This window comes from Camellia sinensis, chromosome 10, assembly GCF_055761805.1.
Source record: "Camellia sinensis isolate YWXY chromosome 10, ASM5576180v1, whole genome shotgun sequence".
NCBI lineage: Eukaryota > Viridiplantae > Streptophyta > Magnoliopsida > Ericales > Theaceae > Camellia > Camellia sinensis.
The window spans coordinates 142,046,287-142,071,439 of NC_138970.1; the positions used below are offsets into that span (position 1 = coordinate 142,046,287).

Below are 25,153 nucleotides of genomic sequence, written 5' to 3' on the forward strand. Positions count from 1 at the left end.
TTAAATCATTGAATAAAATACATAAATAGATCCTAAAGATCTATACAAAAAGGTTCCTGAAAAATCAAATATAAGTTCCTGAAAAACTTAATTCTCTCTATATCTTGTGATTATTACTTTATCTGCTTTACATTTTCTTCATTTTTATTTTTCTTTTTCTTTTTCTTTTTTTCTTTTTATTTTTTTTTTTATATTTCTTAAGTTTCAAGATTGTCTAGTCGAGGCGAATCTAAATTTTTTTTAAAAAAAAATCTCTAAAAATGAAAATAATCAATTTATAAACTGAAGCCAAAGAAATGTGCATTTGCCTACCGTAGAAGACTACAATATTGAGCGGTGACTAGCAACGAGGGAAGATAATGCAGCGATAAAATTTTCATTAATCTGCTTGTTCACCGTGACACAGGCCACACTACACTCCTATGCTTTAAGATAAATTTCACATCTAACCATCCACTCGAATAGGGTTTCAAACTATTATAACTGAAAATTTATCTAAAACAAACCAGCATCACAAAAATAACAATTCCCTCCTCTCCATTACAAGGTAAATAAATAGCATTTCTCATCTACCAGGCTAGAAACCTTCAACGAGATGTGTAAATATATATATATATATATATATAAATCTTACAAGTAGGAACAAATTTACCAAAAACAACCAAGCCAACATGTATAGACATAAACAAAAGCCCATAGCAAACTCAAAAGGTTATAATAACAAATTATGGACTGAACCACAAGTAGCAGCAGATTTGAAGGAAATGAAGCAACATTGTTCTTTGTAAAATGAAACATGAACAGAGAATAGAGAGCGAAGGAAATGATCATATTCTTGAATTGCCCTAAATTTATCACAAGCCTAAATTGCATCTATTGTACATTACCATAAACAACATACCCGCTAAGCTAAGGGAGCAACAAGCATTTGCAACCTTACTTTCCTATCTACCATGCCGTAATCATATACACATAGGCCTAAGAAGAATGACACTTTGTTACATAACTACAGCTGGATGTGAGGGGTCCCAATGATATAAACATTGTATAAACAGTATGTAGTCTTTGACAGAGCAGAATGGTGAAAAAAGTTTCACGTAGCCAACCCTACTTGATTGAAACACAAGACATAGTTTGGTGGACTTACATGTCCATGTCATCAAATATTTCCCCGTCTTCCTCGTAAGATACTCCATCAGTAAGAAAACCCTCAACCACCAAATTGCTGCATCAAAGAGGAATTTAGTCAAATAAAATTATGTCATAGAAACCAAGTGAGCGACACTAATATCTTGAAAGGAGACACGCAAAATATTGAAAAAGTTACCTCAAACAGCTGAAACGGAAGCTCACAACACGTTTGAGTTTTCTATTGTAGAAGAAGAAAGTGAATGACCATCTGAAAAAAAGAGAGAACCAGTCTTTATAACTGCAGTTACCTGACTATCAATTGGAGCTACAATATCATAAACCTTAATTACATTGCTCCTTTCTCTAGAAATGGGTCGGAATCAGAGTCTGGATTGTAACTGTAAATTTCACACTCCGCTAGCTTCACAACCTGCATCTCAATTATATCAATGAATTGCACACGGTACAGATTACATACATATTTCTGAATTCTTTCATCTTTTTTTCTTTGTTTTGAAAGTGAGCTCACCTCATCTAGAGCCCTGTACAAGGTGTCTAGTAGGGGACTGCCCTCATTTGCCTCAACCTGTTCCAGCAAGGGAAAGAAAGAAACCTTAACAAAAGACTCGAAAGTACTTGGTATAGAAGCTGATCATAAATTCATAAAAACTCAAATATCATGACACCAACAGATTCTGCATTTCATAACTAACAAAGTCATATGAATCATAGGATCCACCATCACTTTTCTGCAGTTAATGCAATAACCAATTAGAAAATAAGCAGCAGACAAGATTACAATTTGAATTAGGAAGGAAGAACCAGGAAAAAAGAGGAAGCGGAAATAGTACCAAACAATAAGCCATGATAACAACACATGGCTTTGTACCTTAGGTAGGGGTGCAAACCAACGTTACATGGACTCAGGTATGAGAATCAGTTGTTGGTGTGTGTCCAAGTGTCACACTCGTTGGAGCATGTGTGAAAAGAATAAAAAGGAGTGGCTCTTAATATACATTGAATGGGCTCTCCACTTATGGGCTCAAGTTTTTAAATGGGTATGAGTTCCAAACAATGTATGTTGGGCCTAGTGTCAAGTGTGTGGACTCTGGAATTTCTCCCTAACGATTGGGCCGGTCCCAATGATTGCTATGCGTTCGTGGGTTCTTTAAATCCCTAACAAGACTTAAATAAACCTAAATCTTAGGATATGGGGGTAGGTATCCAAAAGTTGGACATAGGTACGGAACCACGTCATGGAAACATTTATGAGCAAGGATCCTCTAGAGTGATTTTTCATGAAATGATCCTAGAGTGATTTTTTGTATGGCTGTTGTACCTGTAACTTTTTACTATTGTACCTTCAACTTTTGTAGTTAAATCTCAGCCATATAATAAATATGACCTAATATGATCATTTGATCTATAAGATTTCACACTAACCATTGGCTTAAACCAGTGGTTTGTCGTTTACAACTTGTGAATATAGTTATTTATGAAGAGAAAGATAATTGATGACTATGAATAGTTTATTTTCTTCTGTGATTTTGTTGTAATGTATTTTTTAGATTGTGGGTATAGGAATAGGTTTATAAACATGACAGAATATGGCTCTCAAGATAGTTCTGATGAATCTTTGGGTCTGAATGAGGAAGCTGAGGATTATTCGGAGGAGGAGAGGGCTGATGATTTCGACTTGAATCTCACTAGGTTATATCATGAAGAGGAGGTACTAGTTTCTTCTTGTATTAAGCACACTGGGGGATCTGAGGGTGAGGCAGTCTTCAATTCTTGGGAACAAGTTGGTGACTCTATTGACAGGGACAACATGAATTCTTCACTTCATCCTCATATTCAGAGTCCTCATTCTGTGTCAGTTAGGGGGGGCGGGGGAGGAGGGGGAGTCAGTATTGGGTCCTTGTTTCTTACAAGCTTCCAGAAAGGTTTCTAACAAGAATGATAATTTGCCTTTGTTACATGAGAATAGGACCTCTACCAGTGGCAGTTTGAACCCACAGCTGAATAATATGGACATTAATAGGACTGATCTTTCAAGGGAGAAGTCTCCTAATCATAGGTTTCAAAGGAACACTGTTAGTGGCAACGATGGTTCTGAGTCTGAAAGGTGGTTGAGGGAAATGAGTATGTGTCTTTTCCTTTGGAGGAGGATGATGTCCCTCATTTTACATAGTTACTTGAGACTCTTGGGTTGGCACTGGTCAGGAATACTGGGAAGAAGTCTCGGGCTAAGAGGGTGGGATTCCATCTGGGGGGGATGGAAATCAAAGAGGTTCGGGGTTAAGGAAAGGGTTGAGGGAATTAAGAAACCTTGCAAGTGGCATCAATTATGAGGGGCGGGGAAAAGAGGTAAGGGGTGATGATGGTTCCCGATGAAGATCTTTAGTTGGAATGTTCGAGGACTACGGTCTCGTAGGAAAAGGGCGGTAGTTAAAGAGGTTTTGAAAATTCAACAACCAAATATAGTTATATTTCAAGAGACAAAGTGTGAGGAGTGTGATAGGGTTTTTATTAGAAGTGTTTGGGGGACTCGATTTAGGAGATGGGCTATACTGCCTTCTAGGGAAAGATCAGGGGGAATGTTGATTATGTGGGATGAGAGAGTTGTAGTGGAGTGTGAGGTAGTTGTTGGGGTATTTTCTTTGTCTATTAGGTTCAGGAATAGGGATAATAAGGAATGGTGGTTGACAGGGGTGCATGGCCCTAATAGATCGGGGGATCAACGGGAGTGGTGGGATGAGTTGGTGGGATTATTTGGGCTTTGTTCTCCTTATTGGTGTGTGGGTAGGGATTTTAATGTGGTTAGGCAAGTTTCCGAAAAATTAAATGGGGTTTCCAAAAATAGGAGTATGCGGGACTTCGATTCTTTTATCAGGGAGTGTGAGTTGATTGATCTTCCTCTGAGTAATACGCGATTCACATGGTCTAATCTGCAGGAAAATCGGGTGTGCTGTAGGTTGGATAGGTTTCTTCATACTTTGGGGTGGGAGGAGTTGTTTCCGGATGTAAGGCAAGAGGTAGGGCCCAGAGTGGTGTCAGATCATTGTCCTGTGATTCTAGAGAGCTGTCATTTTAAATGGGGTCCAACCCCATTCAGGTTCGAGAATATGTGGTTGGAAAATCGTGCTTTCAAGGCATTTTTTAAGGAATGGTGGGAAAATGCTCGTGTCCATGGGTGGGAGGGTTTTAAGTTTATGCGAAGGTTGAGAGGAGTCAAGGAAAATCTTAAAATTTGGAAATGTGAAGTTTTTGGGGATACGGGTGAGATGAAAGCAGAACTAGTTCGGGAGATTGGGGAGTTAGATGTGAAGGAGGCCGGGGAGGGCTTATCTCAAACGTTAAGGTATAGGAGGTCAATGCTAAGAATGAAGTTGGAGGAGATCATTTTTAGGGAGCAAATTTTTTGGGGTCAAAGAGCCAAGTTGAAATGGGCTAGAGAGAGTGATACAAACTCTAGATTTTATCATAGAGTTGCGTCGGGGGAAGCGGAAGAAGAGTTTTATCAAGAATTTGGAAGTGGCTTCAGCTGAAGTTGTGTGTAAGGAGGAGCTTATTGTCAAGGAAATTTTTAATTTTTATTCAAATTTATACTCTGATGGGGGTGTGGATCGTCCAGGGATTGAAGGCATTAATTGGGTCCCAGTGGATTTAGCGTCTGCTAGTTGGCTGGAAAGACCCTTCGACGAAGATGAGGTGAAACAGGCTGTATTTGAGTGCGACAGAGACAAGGCTCCTAGCCCAGATGGTTTTTCAATAGTAGTATTTCAGGATTGTTGGGAAATTGTAAAAAGGGATCTTATGAGGGTTTTTTCTAAGTTTTTTGAGAGTGGGCAGGTTAATTTGTGCACCAATGCATCCTTCATTTGTCTAATTCCCAAGAAGGAGAAGTCAATCAAGATTGGGGATTTTAGACCCATTAGCTTGGTCACATCTCTTTATAAGATTTTAGCTAAAGTGCTTTCTAGAAGGCTAAGAGTTGTCCTGGGGGGAACTATTTCTTCGGCACAAGGTGCATTCGTGCAGGGTCGACAGATTTTGGATGTAGTTTTAGTGGCCAACGAGGTTATGGAGGAGTATAGGGGACTACGTAAAGAGGGTATTGTATTTAAGGTAGATTTTGAGAAGGCATATGACCATGTTGATTGGGGTTTTGTGGATTTTGTTTTGGAAAGGAAGGGGTTTGGTGTTAGGTGGAGGAAATGGATTTGGGGGTGCTTGTCGTCAGGCAATATGGCAATTATTGTGAATGGCAAGGCGGGGGATTTTTTCCAAGCATCCAGGGGTCTAAGATAGGGTGATTCTTTATCACCATTTTTGTTTATTTTAGTTGCTGATGTATTGGGTAGGATTATTGATTTAGCTAAGGATAAGGGTGTCATTGAAGGGTTTGTGGTGGGAAGGGATAGGATAGGTGTGACTCACTTACAATTTGCGGATGATACTATTTTCTTCTCATCAAAGGAGGAAAGTAAGGTGGGGAGTCTGCTGAAGATTCTAAGAATTTTTGAAATAGTGTCGGGCCTCAAGGTCAATCTTAGCAAAAGCAGTGTTGTGGGTATTAATTTGGCCGATAGTCATGTGCATAGGGTGGCGGCCATGTTGGAATGTTCAATTGATTCCTTTCCCCTCAAATATCTAGGGCTTCCGTTGGGAGGAGATCCTAGATTGGTGTCTTTTTTAGAACCTGTTCTTGTCAAAATTAAGAAAAGATTAGAGAGATGGAAGCAAGCTTTGTTGTCTAAGGGAGGGAGGTATACGTTGGTACAATCCGTATTAGGATATGTTCCTATTTATTTCCTGTCCCTGTTCAAAGTTCCGGTTAGCATTGCAAGAAAGATTGAGAAATTGATGAGGGATTTTCTCTGGGAAGGGTGTGAGGAGGGTAAAGGAGTTCATTTGGTTAGGTGGGAGACTGTCTCTTTCTAGGGCAAAAGGTGGCTTGGCTATAGGAAACATCGTTGCTAGGAATATTGCTTTATTGGGCAAATGGTTGTGGAGATTTCCTTTTGAAAGGGAGTCGTTATAGTGTTCAGTTATTAAAAGCAAGTATGGAATTCAATCCAATGATAGGGATTCTAATGTGGTTAATAGATGCAATTGTCGTTCTCTGTGGAAATCCATTTCTCGTTTGTATCCTCGTGTCTAATTGTCTTTCATTCAAAGTGGGGGAATGGGGAGAATGTTCGGTTTTGGGAGGATGTTTGGTTAGGGGTTATTTCGTTTGCTAGATCTTTTTCCCTTCTTTACAGGTTGGCTCGTTCTCCAAATGTGTCTATAGTGTCGGTGGCTTGCTCGTCTATGGCACCCATATCCTGGAATTTTGATCTCATTAGAAACTTGAATGATAGGGAGGCGGGGGGGAATTGGCTTCTTTGTTGGTTGTGCTCGAGGGGGTTTCTCTTTCTTCGTCTTCCGATAGTGGGGTGTGGAATCTTGTCTCTTCTGGGGTCTTTTCATGCAAATCCTTTTTTGATAAGATTATTGATAATCCCTCGGTTCCCTTATTCCCTTTTCATAAGAAACTTTGGAAAGTGGGTGTCTCTCATAAAGTGAAGTTTTTCATGTAGTCTTTGGCTCTAAAGGGTGTTACAACTAATGATGTTCTTCAGAGGAGAAGGCCTAATCACTCTCTATGCCCCCAATGGTGTGTGATGTGCAAGAGTAATTTGGAGGTAGCGGATCATCATTTTCTTCATTGCCCGGTGGCTACAGTATTATGGCAGCGTCTTTTTAGGTTATGTGATGTGCGGTGGGTTGCTCCACGAGAGTGTATGCATATGCTTCTTATTCGGTTTGACGGGTTTGGGAGTACCAAGAAAGCCAAAACAATGTGGTTAGGCATTGTTTTTGCTATTTTCTGGGTTATATGGTTGGAGAGAAATGTTCGAATTTTTGAAGACAAGGAAGTAAGTGTAGAGGCTTTGTGGGATAGGGCTGAATATTTGGCTTCTTTTTGGGCATTTGTATCTCCTCCTTTTAAAGGAGTCCCTTTGTTTTTGATCTCTAGGGATTGGGCTGCTGTTTTCCATTCTTAGAGTTTAGAGTTTTGCGATTGGTTTTGCTTTTTCTTCTTCTTTTTTTCTCTCCTTGTAAGAGGACTTCTTGTCCTCTCTCTCTTTCCCGTTTTAATAAAATTTTGTTGTTATTCAAAAAATAAATAAACATGACAGAACAAATAATAATCATTAAGCTGAATGCCCAATCATTTGTGAGCAACCCAAGCCTATCCCGAGCTGTGTTTATTGAGCTTGCGTCAAGCTTGGACTAAACACTTTGGGCTTGCAAGTCGGGCTTGGGCAGTGCAAAGCACAACTCAGGCTCGGCCTTGACAGGTTTTTAACCCGCCCGACTTGATCTTAAAAGTGCCAGTACACACAACTCTATCTGTAGCTGGAAAAAAAAATCTAAATCAAACAACATAAAAGCAAAGAGACAGCAATACCTTTGATGCTTCAAACATGTAGGCATCAAAAATCTGCTTAAAACTGTCCCAGCTTTCCTCCATGAAAAACTGGTGAGCGTTCACTGCACTGGAATATGGTGACGATATTGGTAATATGGGACATAAGGAAAGTATTTTAAAAAAAATCATATAAATAAAGCAGTGGCATAAAGTATTGGTATTACAAGTTTAATAAGATACTAGCCAACTTCAGATAAAGTATTGGGAAATGGAGAGATTTGAACTCTCAGCTCCTCCAAGAGCAACAGTAATCCAAACTGTCTGTCAAGCCTTTTGACGACATTCCCAATGGCATTCAGAGAGGATTATATAGCGGGTTGCCATGTCGCTGTGAAAGCTGAACAGTGGCATTACCCATAACCCTTCTTTCAGCACCTTGTAAAAGATTATATATTTTATTATACAACTTAAGATACAGAGTTACCTGAAATCATAATCCGGATACATGTGATAGAGAGTAAGAATCAGGTAAATCAACGTCTTTCGGCTGGAACAAAATGAAGAATTGAGTTAAAATAAACATAAATTACAAGCTACTCTTTGTAGACCAATCTTAGGTTTCATTTAGCACCTTGATCTGCAGCTACACAGATATTCAACTGGTGATGACGAGTCAGTGTCTGATGATTTTCCAAGATAATCTAGAATCTGGATTGAAATATATAAAATATATATAAAACACAAAAATTAAATTATAGTAATGGAAAATGAAAGGGAAAATGTTCAATAAAAAGTGACAAATTTAATAGCTATTAGAGAAATAAATAATGAGAAGTGAATTTAATAGCCATTGGAAATATACTGCACTTGTTAATCTGTTTTCAGGTGACAAGTTGTTCACGCCTGCAAACTAAAGGTAGACATCAAGCAAGTTCTACTAGGGTTTTCCGAAAATTCTTCAACATGGCAGGGGGATTTTTGTAAAATGGAAAGACAAGTGGAGCAGGATAGGGTAGATTCCACCAAAACCCAACCCTGCACCAAACCCAGATTGCATTCATGACCTTCACTTCGAACCCAGAACCCACTTAACCTGTTTACTTGCTCCCAAATTTTTCCCACTATGGATAGGGCATGTTACCCAAAAAAAAAAAAAAATGAACTTCACTATATAAAAAATAATAATATAAAAGCTTTGTGAGAGAGAGAGAGAGAGAGAGAGAGAGAGTTCAATTATAAACTTGAATTTATTGAGCTCCTATATATTCTATCATTACCATAGAGCTATAGTTCTTGAGTTTGAGGGGTACAAAATTTTATCCTTGTTCTCACTTTTCCATTTTACAAGAATGAAAATGAGAGAAATGAAGAATGCACACAGTAAAGAAACCAGTCATGAAGATTATCCAATATGCAAAGATCATAACTGCTAAATATTAAATTATAAAACTACAAATGGAAAGTTTAATCAGGGTATGTGAGAGGACGGGGCTACGTTACAAAGATATAGTCAAGGATTAAAATTTCAGTTGGATATTGTTGTCTTTTTTAGCATGGAAATCTATGAAGCACGGACACCTCTCCGAAGCCTCCGTACCAGTGTCAGACACGTGTCGGACACGGACACGCGGTGGACACGTGTCCGACACACAACAGAGAGTGTCCCATTTTTTTTTGCAGCCGGACACGTTTCGGACAGATTGCATTCATGACCTTCACTTCGAACCCAGAACCCACTTAACCTTTACTTGCTCCCAAATTTTTCCCACTATGGATAGGGCATGTTACCCCCAAAAAAAAAAAAAAATGAACTTCACTATATAAAAATTAATAATATAAAAGCTTTGTGAGAGAGAGAGAGAGAGAGAGAGAGAGTTCAATTATAAACTTGAATTTATTGAGCTCCTATATATTCTATCATTACCATAGAGCTATAGTTCTTGAGTTTGAGGGGTACAAAATTTTATCCTTGTTCTTACTTTTCCATTTTACAAGAACGAAAATGAGAGAAATGAAGAAGGCACACAGTAAAGAAACCAGTCATGAAGATTATCCAATATGCAAAGATCATAACTGTTAAATATTAAATTATAGAACTACAAATGGAAAGTTTAATCAGGGTATGTGAGAGGGCTGGGCTACGTTACAAAGATATAGTCAAGGATTAAAATTTCAGTTGGATATTGTTGTCTTTTTTAGCATGGAAATCTATGAAGCATGGACACCTCTCCGAAGCCTCCGTACCATTGTCAGACACGTGTCGGACAAGGACACGCGGTGGACACATGTCTGACACGCAACAGAGAGTGTCCCATTTTTATTTATTTTTTTTTTTTGCACCCGGACACGTTCCGGGCAGATTGCATTCAGGACCTTCACTTCGAACCTAGAACCCACTTAACCTGTTTACTTGCTCCCAAATTTTTCCCACTATGGATAGGGCATGTTACCCAAAAAAAAAAAAAAAAAAAAAAAAAAACTTCGCTATATAAAAAATAATAATATAAAAGCTTTGTGAGAGAGAGAAAGAGAGAGAGAGTTCAATTATAAACTTGAATTTATTGAGCTCCTATATATTCTATCATTACCATAGAGCTATAGTTCTTGAGTTTGAGGGGTACAAAATTTTATCCTTGTTCTTACTTTTCCATTTTACAAGAACGAAAATGAGAGAAATGAAGAAGGCACACAGTAAAGAAACCAGTCATGAAGATTATCCAATATGCAAAGATCATAACTGTTAAATATTAAATTATAGAACTACAAATGGAAAGTTTAATCAGGGTATGTGAGAGGGCTGGGCTACGTTACAAAGATATAGTCAAGGATTAAAATTTCAGTTGGATATTGTTGTCTTTTTTAGCATGGAAATCTATGAAGCATGGACACCTCTCCGAAGCCTCCGTACCATTGTCAGACACGTGTCGGACAAGGACACGCGTCGGACACGCGGTGGACACGTGTCTGACACTCAACAAAGAGTGTCCCATTCTTTTTTTTTTTCTTTTTTTTTTTTTTTGCACCCGGACACGTTCCGGGCAGATTGCATTCAGGACCTTCACTTCGAACCCAGAACCCACTTAACCTGTTTACTTGCTCCCAAATTTTTCCCACTATGGATAGGGCATGTTACCCCCAAAAAAAAAAAAAAAAAAAAAAAAAAAAAAAAAAAAAAAAAAAAAACTTCACTATATAAAAAATAATAATATAAAAGCTTTGTGAGAGAGAGAAAGAGAGAGAGAGAGAGAGAGAGTTCAATTATAAACTTGAATTTATTGAGCTCCTATATATTCTATCATTACCATAGAGCTATAGTTCTTGAGTTTGAGGGGTACAAAATTTTATCCTTGTTCTTACTTTTCCATTTTACAAGAACGAAAATGAGAGAAATGAAGAAGGCACACAGTAAAGAAACCAGTCATGAAGATTATCCAAAATGCAAAGATCATAACTACTAAATTTTAAATTATAAAACTACAAATGGAAAGTTTAATCAGGGTATGTGAGAGGGCTGGGCTACGTTACAAAGATATAGTCAAGGATTAAAATTTCAGTTGGATATTGTTGTCTTTTTTAGCATGGAAATCTATGAAGTACAGACACCTCTCCGAAGCCTCTGTACCAGTGTCAGACACGTGTCGGACACGGACACGCGTCGGACACGCGGTGGACACGTGTCCGACACGCGGTGGACACGTGTCCGACACGCGGTGGACACGTATCCGACACGCAACAGAGAGTGTCCCATTTTTTTTATTTTTTTTTGCAGCCGGACACGTTCCGACACTTTTGGGACACGTTTGGGGTCCATTTCATGATTTATTAAACTTCTTTGGGTCGATTTGTAAAAACACAAATATAAAACAAAATCAGCCCTGAATCAAGAAAGAAGCGAAAGAAGAGAACAGAAGAGAAAGCCAGAAAGAAAGAAGAGAATAGAAGAGAAGGAGAGAAGACCTGGTCACTCGTCGTCGCTTCTCGTCCGTCGGTCGTCGCTCCTCGTCCGTCGCTCCTCGCTCGTTATCTAAGGTACACCGCTGCTCTTCTTCATTCTTCTTCTTCTTCTTCTTCTTTTGTTTCGATCTTCTCAATCGCTGTCTCTGTCTCTGTCTCTCTCTCAGTCACCCTCACTTTGTCTCATTTTTTTTTATTTTATTTTATTTCTTCGTTTATATGGTGAGTGATTGACTACCGTCTCTCTCTCTCTCTCTCTTCTATTTTTTTTTCCTAATTTCATTTTATATTTTCTTTTTTCTCTCTGTGGGTATATATCTAATTTTTTCCCCTAATTTCATTTTATATTTTCTTTTTTCTCTCTGAGTATATAATTTTTTTTTTTTTTTGGTTTGAGTATATAATTTTTTTTGTTTCCGTCTCAATTTTTTTTTGTGTCTCATTTTTTTTTGAGTATATAATTTTTTTTTGTTGATTAATTTTGTAAATTTTAATAATGTGTGTTTATTAATTTTGATTATAGGAACCAGTTTTAATGATTTTTTTAATAATTTTATGATATATAATAAATAAAATTAATTATATATATTGAACGTATTCCCAGCGTGTCGTGTCCTTCATTTTTTAAAAATTTGCGTGTCGGCATGTCCGTGTCGTGTCGTGTGTCAGTGTCCATGCTTCATAGATGGAAATAGTAACATTTTTTAATGTTTCAAAATGTTCAAAAATATGAAAGAAGCAACAAAAGGGATAAAGGTTGGTGCAAACCATATCTTCTTTCTTATTAAATAAACAAAATTAAAAGAAAAGAAGAAAATAGTAAATAACATTTATGAAAGATTCTAGCTTCACATCAACACAATTTTCACTATTTTGGTGTGTTTCACTATGCTCCAGTGTGCTTTGATGGAAACACTAAAACATCATATTTCCTTCGTCTTTTTTTTTTTTTTTTTTTTTTTTATAATAAATACTAAAACATCAATATGTCACTAGTATTTCATTCCAGTTCCCCTCAAAACAAAAACATTTCAACTATTCCAACGGAAAGAAACTGAAATTTTGTTCCATGGATAAAATAAACTACATAAATTTGGATTACCTCATGCTCCAAGCTGAGAGACAACTTCTTATCACTTCCCGTATGTTTGCCTAGGAAAAAGCACAAAATAAACGAAATATGTGTCAACTCAACATTTAACAAATGAAGAGGGGGGGGGGGGGATGACGGAAAAAAGACGAATCAGAAGTTGTCTTACAGGAGTAAGCTTCAAGGCATCCTTTGACGGTACGCTCTCCAAGATTTACATGACTTAAGAAATCATTTATACTGGATGACATAACAAATTACTACTTACTATACAAAAGAAACTAAACGAAAGTAACAAAAAAATTAAAAGAAAAAAAAAATGATAAGAGCATAATACTGATCAAACCGCATGAGGGACTGTACCCAATCGAGTGTATTAGCATGCTTCTACTTAAGATAGAAAGTTTAACAATTACCGATCAAGAGGAGTGTATTCCAAATACTTCATGATCAGTGTATCAAATGAAAACAATGACGAGAATATGGATGGTGCCAATCTGTACTAAAGATCTTCCCAAAGGTTCTGCATTCAAAATAAAACCCCTGAGTTCAAAATCATAAGCTTTTGCAAGTTGTGAAAGTCAAACAAAACACTGAATCAAATTGACCAAACCTATTGGTTTTAAATTCCCAGAAACCGCACGATAAACATGCCACATTATGTGAATACATTTATGGAGTATGGAGTCAACTTTAACTAGTTAAAAAGTGCTATAATCTCAATATTATGGGGACTGTTTTGTGCAGGATATCTGAGCTGTTTTTAAAAATTTTATTCTAGAGTTTGTGCTAAACTGTTTCGTACAGCATCTGCTTACAATTTATTAGGCAAAAATAGCTTAAATAAGCTTTAAAAAAAAATTATTATATAGAAGTTGGAGGATGGGTGTTTTTGGCTTCTTCTTTTTGATTATCAGCTTGCAGCTTACAATAAATTGCACCAAACAGGCGCTATACGTCAATTCCTAATGCTTTCTCTTAATAACACCCCCACTCTCTACTTGAAAGAATCAAGTATGCTACCTGTGCTTTTATCAAACACACTTGTAAAAAGCAACAAGTAGTTTTTCAAGAACTTCTTCTTATGTGGCATCCATCTAAACAACCACAGGCTAAGTTAAATATTCTAGGCTTCATGAACAAGGGTGATACAGTTGATGTTTTTATTATTTAAAGATATGAGCAATGCTACACAATACTCACATTTGGTAATTCTTTTGAGATCTCTAGCATTTTTGTGAAGATATCTATTATCTTAAGCCATAGTACAAAACAATCTTGAAAAATCTCTATTAGCTTATGCAATATCTATCAACTCATTCAAGGAGTAAGTTAAAAATCCATGCTCTTATCAAGGCAGAAATGTGGCCTTTATAAAATTGAATTATGCTATGAGGCAAGTAGCAGACAGTCAATGAACTTTCTCTACAACTATAATTACACATACAAAGAAGCTCCTAGAGAAATTCTTTGACAATCTTGTTTTTTCAGCATGACACCTTGAGGAAATAATTTATTTTAGCCGGTGGTATCCAACAAAGAAGCCATATTTTTCCTTTTCTTACCAATTCCACCAACCAACTACTTGGCTCTTTCAAGGAGATTACGGAGGAGTTAGTGGTAGAGGAGGCTTTCTATAACACCCATAGACCATGTTGTAGGATGAAACCTTAATGAACACATTAAAATCACCTACAATCAAGAAAAAGAGCTACAAAGCATGGACACTTCTAAGGTGGTATGTTCGTGTCAAAAATGTGTTGGACATTGACACTCATCAAACATTTCCCGACACATGTCAGACACAAGTCCAAATGAAATGTGTCATATATATATATATATATTTTATTTGACCTGAACACGCTTTGGACACTTGGGCGACACATATGACCTTTGCTTAACACACATGAAACACATTATAAGTTTGGCCAGAATGACTTAGAAATACAATGATGAAAGAAAAACAATATAGATTTATACTTATTAATCTCTCCGCATTCAAACTTTTAAGAATTAGTATCCATATCAGTGATATGGATACTACAATCAAGAAAAAGAGCTACAAAGCATGGACACTTCTAAGGTGGTATGTTCGTGTCAAAAATGTGTTGGACATTGACACTCATCAAACATTTCCCGACACACGTCAGACACAAGTCCAAATGAAATGTGTCATATATATATATATATATATATTTTTTTTTTATTTGACCCGAACACGCTTTGGACACTTGGGCGACACATATGACCATTGCTTAACACACATGAAACACATTATAAGTTTGGCCAAAATGACTTAGAAATACAATGATGAAAGAAAAACAATATAGATTTATACTTATTAATCTCTCCTCATTCAAACTTTTAAGAATTAGTATCCATATCAGTGATATGGTCATATATCAGTTGATAATGGGCAATATAAGTTTATCAGCCGATATATCGGTAAATAATGGTATTGGAAGTCCAAAATCCCGTTACATATCGGCCAATACGATATATAACAATCGATATTTAAAACCATGGTATTATATTGCATTTTTTTATTAATTATCTTTTAATGAAATACTCAAATATATGGCACATAATAAACATAAAAAAACTATATAATTTGTGCATGTCCCTCATGTGTCATATCCTGTAGTTTTTTGACAATTGGCAAGTCGGCATATTAGTGTCATATCGTATGTCCATGTGTTGATATCCCATTTTCTCCTACTTTAGTCTCTATGCTATTTAGTAAAAGAGGGCTAGGCTTTGGTTCTTAGGTTTATGGCTGATAAGACAAGAGTAGAGATTATAGGTGGAATAAAAAAATAGTTGAGGTTTACAACTCACCAAGAATCAAAAGGAATAGATTGTGTGATCTTCCAAACAGATCCACGATTCAAAGAGTTAAAATGTTGGGTTAATATGGGTTAGAGAATAATAATTTTTCACAAAAGCTATGTTTACACGATTCAAAGAGTTAAAATGTTGGGTTAATATGGGTTAGAGAACAATAATTTTTCACAAAAGCTATGTTTAACTTCAACAAAAAAAAAAAAAAACCCAAAAAAAAAAAGAAAGAAAGAAAGAAAGAAAGGAAGGAAAAAAGAGAAGAGAAGAGAAACCTTTAGAATCTTTTGAAGTCCTTCCAAGGTTTTAAGGAACATTAAGCGCCACCAATAACGGTGGAATTGACACGGTTGTAGGGTGTAGCAGTCGTAGCGTAATGTTAGTGGCAATTGGAGCTATAAATTTTTTATTTGTTCACAAAAATTTGGAATAACTTACCGATACTGATACACATTTTTATTTTAGAATCACATTTAGTAGGATAGTTTTTGGTGGATTTTCTTTAATTTTTAAAACATGATCCTATATATGTACTACTTTTTACACTAGTTTTAAGTAGCAATGAATTTCGTTCTTTTTTTTTTTTTTTTTTTTTTTGTGTTGGATATATATATTTTTTAGTTTAATAATTTTACTTATGGATAAGTTCCCCCCTTGTTAATATTAAATGATAAGTCTCATAAACATAAGTTCATAATACAAATGCCAACGTAGTAATGTAAAGGTGCATAACATGATATCCAAGTTTTGTCTAACAAATTTAATCTGAAACCAAATAGATATAAGTTAATAATCAATAGATATAAGTAAATAATCACGTGATAATGTAAAGGAAGTTTGTTGATCGAAGAGCAAAATTAATGAAACCAAGTTTTGTCTAACAAATTTAATCTGAAACCAAATAGATATAAGTTAATAATCAATAGATCCAAGTAAATAATCACGTGATAATGTAAAGGAAGTTTGTTGATTAAAGAGCAAAATTAATGAATGATTGAAATAAAAGAGAACTAAAAGTTCATTTAACCTTGAAAGCAACCCAAAATCTTCTAGAACTTGAAGATTAGACACTTAAAGTATGTAGATATAAGGTTTCAGCATAAGTTATATGAGTCTTTTCTATATTAAAAAAAAAAAAAATGATAAAAAGTATCTTATATACAAGGTCTGTTGAAAACATAAGTTTAACGGCCATAATGGTACTGTAACAGCACTATATCAGCATTTCTTAGTTATCTGTCAACAGCTTTTCTTTTCATACATACCTAATAGTCATTAGATTCCTCCAATTTTCATCAAAATCAACGGTAATCGGAAAACAGCGAAATTCAATACATTTTCAGCGGAATCTGTACTCAATTATAAATAACCCAAACCAATGACAGGCCAAAACTTTTAATTCCATAATTCGCACATATCTGAATTCTTTCACGGATATGGTTCAAAACTTCAAATCCATGACCAGAATCCTCATTACATAAAACCATAAACAACAAAAAATCACAGTTCTGAGTTCTCATAGATCTAAATCCATGTTAAAAAAAAAATCGATAATTTCAATAATAATTGTAACATACCAATAACGACATAATACGATTCAGTAACGACTAGGTTCTACAATCGATTATATAGTGCAGACAAATTTGAATCGATATAGCAAATTTACCTCGTAAAAATTAAGAACTAAACGAATCGATTGAGAAACGCTGGCTTTCTGGTGGAACCGAATGATCGATCTGTGGATAATTTGTACCCTAAATTCAAATATTTCAAGTTCTCTCTCTCTCTCTCTCTCTGTAATTTTGAGATTGCAATTTCAAACTTCCAAGTTTCAACCAAACCAACCAAAAGTTTGTTGATAATGACGTTGACACTGGATGGTCACGTGGTAAACGCGTTTTTATGCACGTGCATTATTTGACCTAAATGGGCTTTTAGCCTTTCAAGAAAAAAGAAGAACCCAAAGCGTCTGCAACTGTTTGGGCCCAAAGTCTGGGCTTTTGGAGCCAGAATTAACTTTCCTTACATTTGGAGGATTCTATGTGAACCTAAAATATGTCTCCATGCACTCATTTAAATTCTTATTATATCTTAATATGAAGTTACTAATAAAGATAATACATATTAAACCTTAAAATTATTTTTTTCCTCGTGGTACACCTTAATCAGTTATTCATATTCAAATCTTTGTATCTTCTTCTCCAAGAAATCAAAATTTTTTTTTTCTTTTTCTTCTTCTTCTTCATTCTCTCTCCAAAATTTCAATCCACCATACCAAAACTCACAATCATCATCAATAACATTATTTTTTATTATTTTGAAACCCTAAGCCCTGTAAGAAAGTTTGAACAAAATCAAATAATGGATGAGAGTAATAATCAAAATAATTTTTTGAAGCAATCCATCAAAGAGGAGGTAACTATTCATATAAAGGGGTTTCACAATTTTTATAGAGCACCATCAATTATTTTCTATATCATTTTTTTGACAAAAATTAGAAGGCCCAGTAGTTAGATTAACAATAACATATTATTAGAATTGTTGTTATTTTGTCATTTAAATAGTACATTATTTGAGAACTACTCTTTCTTGTTAGTGCTTGACGCTTATGTGCTTTATAAGTTTGGTTTTTACTTTTCCATGAGCATTTTTGTGGATAATTTATAATGTAAAAGTGTTTTTTTTTTTTTGTATTGAAAAGTTTTTATAATGCTTATGCAAAAGTTTGATTTTTTCTGTATTTATAATGCATATGTGCTTGTAAATTTGATTTTTTTTCTTTTGTATTTGAGAATTATTTTTTGTGTTGAAAAGTTTTTGAAATAATTTAGTTTTTTTAGTTTGTTTATTATTTATTTATTATTTAGTTTTACCTTGAGGGTAATTTGAGAAAAATAATAGGGTGTAATGAGAGTAAAATAAAATTTTAAATAATTAAACAAGGTGTACTTAGAAATTTGGAGTATTTAATGATTTTTTTGGTGTAAATAGAATCCCCCTTACATTTGATAAACAATGAGAGATTTTATTTGCACCAAAAAAATCATTAACGTTATGTTTGGTTAGGAGATTTAGAAAGATATTTGAAAAGAGAAAGAAAAAATGTGTATTAAGTGAAATGTAGGTATAAAGAAGAGGTTTTACTTTCTTTCTTTTTTTTTTCTTTGGGAGGGGGGTTTGTGAAGAAAAGAAAAGGTCTGCAATAATGGTTTCATCTTTACAGGCTACTCTCACTACAAGAATTAACACTTTTGGCAACAAAAAAAGTGGTCGCTAAAAGTCCATTTTTGGTCGGCAAAAGTTATCCGCGACCAATTTTTTTGGTCGCTACTTTGGTCGCCAATTGAGGGTCGGCAAAAGTAATTCGCGACCAAAATTTGGGTTGGTCGGCAAAAGTTGGATTTGCCGACTAAATTTTTGGTCGCTAAATATTCAATTACCGCGACTAATTCATTTTGTCGCTAAAACACTTTGGTCGCGAAAAGTGATATTTTCCCGACCAAATATCTTAGTCGCCAATTGACACATTTCGCGACCAAAAAGTTTGGTCGCCAATTATCACATTCAACGACCAAAAAGTTTGGTCGCCAATTGTGACATTCCACGACCAAAAAATTTGGTCGCCATTTGTTACTTTTCGCAACCAAAATTTTTGGTCGGCAAAAGTGAAATTCCACGACCAAGAGCTGTTTGGTCGGCAATAGATGTATTTTTTGCGACCAAAACTCTTGGTCGGCAATTGTCATTTTTTGCGAAAAAAAATTATTTATTTGTCGCGACTAATAAATTGGTCACCAAAGCAGGAAAACAATACACCTGTAATTCCTAATAATTCATTCAATCCGTAATAAACCAATAATTTTAAAGCATCATTCAAATTAACTGAATCATTAACATTCGACATAATACATAATTCACTAACATTCGACACAATACATAATTTTAAAGCATCATTCAAAAACTAAATCATTAAATATTTTCTTACTTTCCAATTTCCCAATAGGCAATAACATAGCACATAAATTCAAGGAATGGCACAAGTGACGTTCCATACAATGGTAAACCTAACAACTACTGATTCAATTCCTCAAGTGAGTCAAATGAGATTAAAACAATTAGCCACAGTTCTTGCTTGCTATGCAGCCACCAATGTTTCTTTCCCTAAAACACAAACAAAACTAAAAGCTACAAATAAACTAAGCAAGAAAAAAATTTAGAGATCTCGAGAGAGTGAATTGTCAGCAGAAAACCACAACGGTGCTCTCCCTCCCTACAACTCATCCTGCAAATACAAAGCAACAAACAAGATATATCAAAGTGGATCCTTTGTGGAATTGATATTTTTAAACAATTAATTAATATTAAAGAAATCCTACATGTGCACTCTCTTCTGTAATATCAGCATCTTTGTCAGTTTCATCATCATCAGCCTCGGCATCATCATCATCACCTTCAGCCTGCAAAAAGATTTGGCCAATTTATGGAAAATGTCTTCAATAGTTCACACATGATAGCAGCTAAAGAAAAACACAAAAGAGACCACTTACAGTCTAATGGTTTTACATGTTTAGTATGTTTGGAAAAGCACATTCAACTCACAAAGCGTTGTCTCAACTGTTTAGAACAAAGTTAATTACTGTCTTATACTGAAAGATTATTTAGAACAATGTCTTATATTAAAAATGTGCAACAAGTGAATTCTTTTCCTGACCCATAGAACAGAGTCAATTACTGTAGTCTCTCAATAGCCAAATCTAATGTAAACATGTATTTATGTTCTTCTTAACAAACAAGTTGTTTGGTTTGGTGCCCTAAACTCTAAAGTAATTAATCAACTCTATAGAAGTCAACAAACCTCCATGAATCTCCTCCAGTCTTCACAGTAGTACTGACTGGCAGTCACCAGATCATTTAGTGTTCCACAAGATAGCAGCACAACCCAGAGGACTTAAAAGCCCAATTCTACTCCTGAACTACACATCAGAACAGAAACCACAACTTCATAGCAGCAACTCATATCATCACCAATTTAGATAGTTAAGGTAGCTTAACTATCTAACAAATTGACTTCTAAGTTAAACCAATTCAAACCCTGACCATAATGAAGTTCCACCCAGCAAGCAAGGACACAATCACTATCAACAGATCCAGCAGCAGCATAAATATCAAAAACCCAATTCTACTACTGAACTACACATCAGCACAGAAACCATAGCTACAACAGCAATATCACAAGCAACAGCAACAACTTCATAGCAGCAACTCAGATCATCACCAATTCAGAAAATAAAAAATTGAAACATAAATTAAGGTAGCTTAACTATCAAACAAAATGACTACTAAGTTAACCCAATTCAATCCCTGACCATATTATTGACATGTTAACTGAGGTGAGGAAGGGCATGTTGTGTCTCAGAAAAAGTGCCCACAAACACAGAGTCTATTTTAGTGAAACATTTAATCCTAACCCTCAACTTGAGCCACATTACCATAACAATTCAATGCAAGGACACAAGCACTGCTCAGGTAAGTAGTACAAATTTCCAAAAACTGATTGTTTTTTTTTTTGAACAAGGTTTTTTTTTTTATTTTTTGACAACCTGGCCCTTACAATCCTCCAGCTCTAGATATCATCTAAGATCCATATTGGTGACTAATGTATGTAATTGAACTGCGACAACAATAAATTTGACTATCCCACAGTTGTTCAGTTATTTCTTCCAATAATCCAGAGTAAAGATGTTGATGATGAAGCTCCTCAGCGCACAGGAGGCATTATTGAAAAAACTAATTTTTACAAAGAAAGTAAAAAACCAGATCATGTTTTCCAGAGTAGCTTTCAGTTCTGGCCCAATTACAATTGGCCGCTTTGTTAGGATGTCACTGAGGCCATCATACTGAGCCATCAAATGATTTTTGAGTTATGAATAAAATTTTCTTTCATCCTAAAATGTAATTAACTTTATTTGACTTCAGTTAAGACTCATTCTAAACAACCAGCAAACCAGTTGAATCACTTATAACAAAAGAAGCAGAGTATCAATTGAAGTATCCTCGAAATAACCAGTACAAGGTTGGTTTATTTAATTTATATCAGTGCTCAAATTTACAAGCCTTTTCCTAGTTACATGTCAATAATACCAAATTAAAAACCTCACCTTTTCCTTCTCAAACACCTCAGATGGAGCATCAGGTGGAACTAAAGGCCAAACTGCAGGCTTAGGCCAAGGTAGCATGCTGAGTGAAGCACTGCACAAAAGAAAAATATATTAGAGAGAGTTGGAGGACCACAGTGCAGCATCAAAGGAACTCTTTGGCAATGCTGACTACTACTTTCAAATAGGATTGGTATGCTAAAAAGTTGTGTTTCTACCTGTTGACAGGACTTCTTTCTATATCTGATCCATAACCAATTAGTTATGCAAGCCTCATGAACTACCACATGGGGAATTACATTGCAATAAGCAATAATTTTGGTATTAAATTTGTAGAAACAAGTGAACAAATGCATGGCTATTCTTTTTTTTCTTAATAAAAAAAAATGCTTGTTAATTGTCACAGGGAAACCATTGAGAAATAAAAATAGAATGAAACATATCATCGCATCTATATGTCAGTAAAAAACATGCCTAGACAACTATTTTTTCCCTCAAACTCCATTCTCGGTTGAAATAACAAATGTTGATTACTTCCACTCACCAAGTTACATAGTATAGTATGCAAACACTGCACTATATCACACTAAGTATATGGAGTTTGGAAGTCACTTGCAATGCGTGTAAACTTTACCTTAATCCAGCATAGTGAATAAAGATCACCTTGAAGGTGATAAAACTCTGTTTCTATATCAGGTGCCACTTGTCCATCACTATAATGAGAAGCAATTGTATTGATTAAAGCCAAGCAAGCAATTATCACCCAAACTTCACGCATACAGAAGGGTAACATACTCTGAAAAGAACACCAAGAAAAGAGAGGTAAAAAGGATAAGAATAAATAACGTTTCAATAATAGCTTAAAAAAAGTACTATTATTACTGTGAGTGAACATTGAACAACATGTCAAATACCTCATGCAGTGCCAATGCCTTTGAAAAACCGATAATAAATGAATAGCCCCTTGATGCAACCTCAAAGGGACGATTCAACTTGAATAACAGCTGCAAAATTGAGATGTATAATTGCAACAAAGTTAAAACACAATTGCAGAAAACCAAGTACCCTTGAAATGTGGCGAGACAAAACATTTAAAGTTTTGACAAATATAACAACCACTGTAGAAAACTTAAGAAAGTATGGCTCCAGTGAGGCAATTAGTATAGATATTACAAATTAAGTTTAACAATAAAATGTAGAATTAAGTTAACTATGATATACTGAGCACGTACTAAAGCAAGTTCAAGCAGTGCATCCCAATTTCCAATATGCAAGAAGAATAATATAAGTGTTACTGATAAATGAAAGACTCAATGCTACGAAAAATTTTACATGCCATAAATTGAACATGATTGAGGAAAACAAATAATGCAATAACTTCTGGTATGAAAAAAAAAACATAATTTTCCATTATGTATAAATTCTCCTGTTATTATCTAAAACCGACCTAAGTTAATCCTACTTCTTTGTCTTGCACACCTTTGCTTGGCTGGCAAAAAAATACTGTCTAAATTCAAATTCTCTAAATGAATCATCTTCAGTAATCTGTGTTAATGGTTTGTTCCCAGGGTTTAGCACTGCAGCTTGATCATCTCCATGGTCCATTCCTCCAAAGTCCCAATGTTTCCCTCACATAACTGCATTACATGAAAAAAGTAAACACATACGGAAATTGACAGATATTTTTTAAATTGGCAACACTAATGAAACACATAAATTGACAGCTACTTTAATATTGTCATCACTAATGAAACACAAAGAATGAATTAATTTTGTGAATCAAGAGAAGACAACAATGACTGAGAAAACACAATACAAATATAGCTAGAGAAAGATGTTTGATGAGTACTTATAACTTATAAGAACATAGAGATTCAAATTTCGCATAGTAAGGCCACTGAGGGACTTCAAGTCTTCGAGACAGAGTGCTAAACAACAATCTACATACCCTAAGGAAATTGACAGTTGTTTAGTAGGAGAAACAATCAAGAAGATGAAAATAAGGCCCCAACATGGTCTATTTTTAACATGGAAAAATTATATAATACGGTCTTAAAGAGTGAATAAAGAAAAATTCTTGGGGGGGACAATAGACAAAAACTGAGCATGCTCATTCAACAAAGCCTTATTCAACTACAAGGAATTCACTACACAAAGCCATTTTGTGATTCACTGCCATCCTATAGTATGTCTTAAACCAATTTCTAATGATACTGCCTTGAAAAAAGATGTGTACTAAAATAATAAGCATGAACCGGGGAAATTGAATTCCCAACTATGCTGGACTGGCATCAAGTGTCGTGTCCCTACATACCTGTATCCAATTGAACTTTTCTTGTTATTATGACAAAAATTATAGACTGTTTGTCATATAAATGAGTTGTGATTTGTCCTTTTCGTGCCTTGACAGAGAAAAAAACTAACAGTAATAACAATAACAGGATGGAAAAACATTATTGTCCTTTTTTTCTTTTGGGTGTAGGTAGGTGGGTGGGTGGGTGGGCAGTAGGGACATGGGAGGGGGATGGACCAAATTGCATCATAAATAAATAAAAAAATGTTGTTAGTTCATAACACTTTAAAAAATGTAGCTACTTACCTCATTACCATGCAAATCAACCAGTGTTTTCAACTCAGCTCTACGGAAAAGTGCTACATGTACATGTCCTAGCAGAAAATATAATAGCTAAAATCACAGAGAATAAGGGTAGCCAAGAAGACTAATTAGAAAGACCAACCAATGAATTTACTTAACTAATGCAATGCAATAGTGCTGAGCAAACACAAGTACCTTGCTTATTGGATATGCTACAGGAAAACAAATCCAAACAAGAATGCAGACAAATGGGGCTACAACTGCACCAATAGCCAACCCATATCTAGAACAAACAGATTGTGGTATAATCTGTTCATACAGACTAGTAGTAATTAGCGCATGCAAATTCACCATGCTGATTTAACCAGGAAAATTGAAACATCACGATGCGAAAAATAAATTTGAGTTTTCTAAAAGCACTTCTTCAGAAAATGTATCCATGCTACAAGAACATAACTCAAGTTTTCTAATAAGCACTTTTTCTAATGGGCAGACACATTCCCACCTCAATTCCCCATGTCGCAAATTGCAGGGATAAGAAATCAGTTTTACGTGGGTAAAATTGGGCACGAATACCCTAATAAACCATAAATTGCACTGCAAATTCAAGCAGCTGTCCACCTGCTCCAAATTTTATAGCTCTCTTCTAAAGAAATGTTACCTAAGATAAATCCCTCACCTCTCCAAACAGAAGTATCAATGTAACTAAAATCAGGATGGCACCCCAAGCAGTGATCAAACTATACAGAAATATGGGAAGTGCCTGAGGAAAAGAACATCTAAAAACATCAAGTACTTCACGTTACATGTTACTAAAAATAGCTTGGTTCAACATGTCATAATATATGTACCTCCATGGCAGCAGCATTGCATATAACCACAATAATTACGAATCTGACACAGTTCACCCAGAAATCCAAGGTAGGTTTCCTCAATGAAAACTTGAAGGGACAAATATAGTCCAAGAG

The 25,153-nt window shown here is 35.4% G+C and overlaps 1 protein-coding gene and 1 long non-coding RNA gene across 5 annotated transcripts; both read right to left on the reverse strand.

Moving 5' to 3' along the window:
* Nucleotides 1–696: 696 nt before the first annotated feature.
* LOC114317121 (uncharacterized) lies at nucleotides 697–17,352 on the reverse strand. The gene is made up of 11 exons (XM_028263820.2): nucleotides 17,101–17,352; nucleotides 13,013–13,119; nucleotides 12,766–12,836; nucleotides 12,609–12,658; nucleotides 8,184–8,260; nucleotides 8,037–8,099; nucleotides 7,592–7,679; nucleotides 1,661–1,717; nucleotides 1,482–1,561; nucleotides 1,328–1,399; nucleotides 697–1,225 (listed from the first exon to the last, which is right to left on the reverse strand). The coding sequence occupies exons 2-11, from the start codon at nucleotides 13,042–13,044 to the stop codon at nucleotides 1,144–1,146; spliced, it is 672 nt and encodes a 223-aa protein (XP_028119621.2). The 5' UTR covers nucleotides 13,045–13,119; nucleotides 17,101–17,352; the 3' UTR covers nucleotides 697–1,143.
* Nucleotides 17,353–19,399: 2,047 nt separating this feature from the next.
* On the reverse strand, nucleotides 19,400–22,385 carry LOC145801339 (uncharacterized). Of its 4 annotated transcripts, none has more exons than XR_014342682.1 (4): nucleotides 22,224–22,385; nucleotides 21,593–21,683; nucleotides 19,811–19,891; nucleotides 19,400–19,716 (listed from the first exon to the last, which is right to left on the reverse strand). It is a non-coding gene; the product is annotated as an uncharacterized LOC145801339 (long non-coding RNA). The 4 variants fall into 4 exon arrangements; XR_014342685.1 differs by having other exon boundaries at nucleotides 20,290–21,683; XR_014342684.1 differs by lacking the exons at nucleotides 21,593–21,683; nucleotides 22,224–22,385 and adding an exon at nucleotides 19,982–20,054.
* Nucleotides 22,386–25,153: the final 2,768 nt, after the last annotated feature.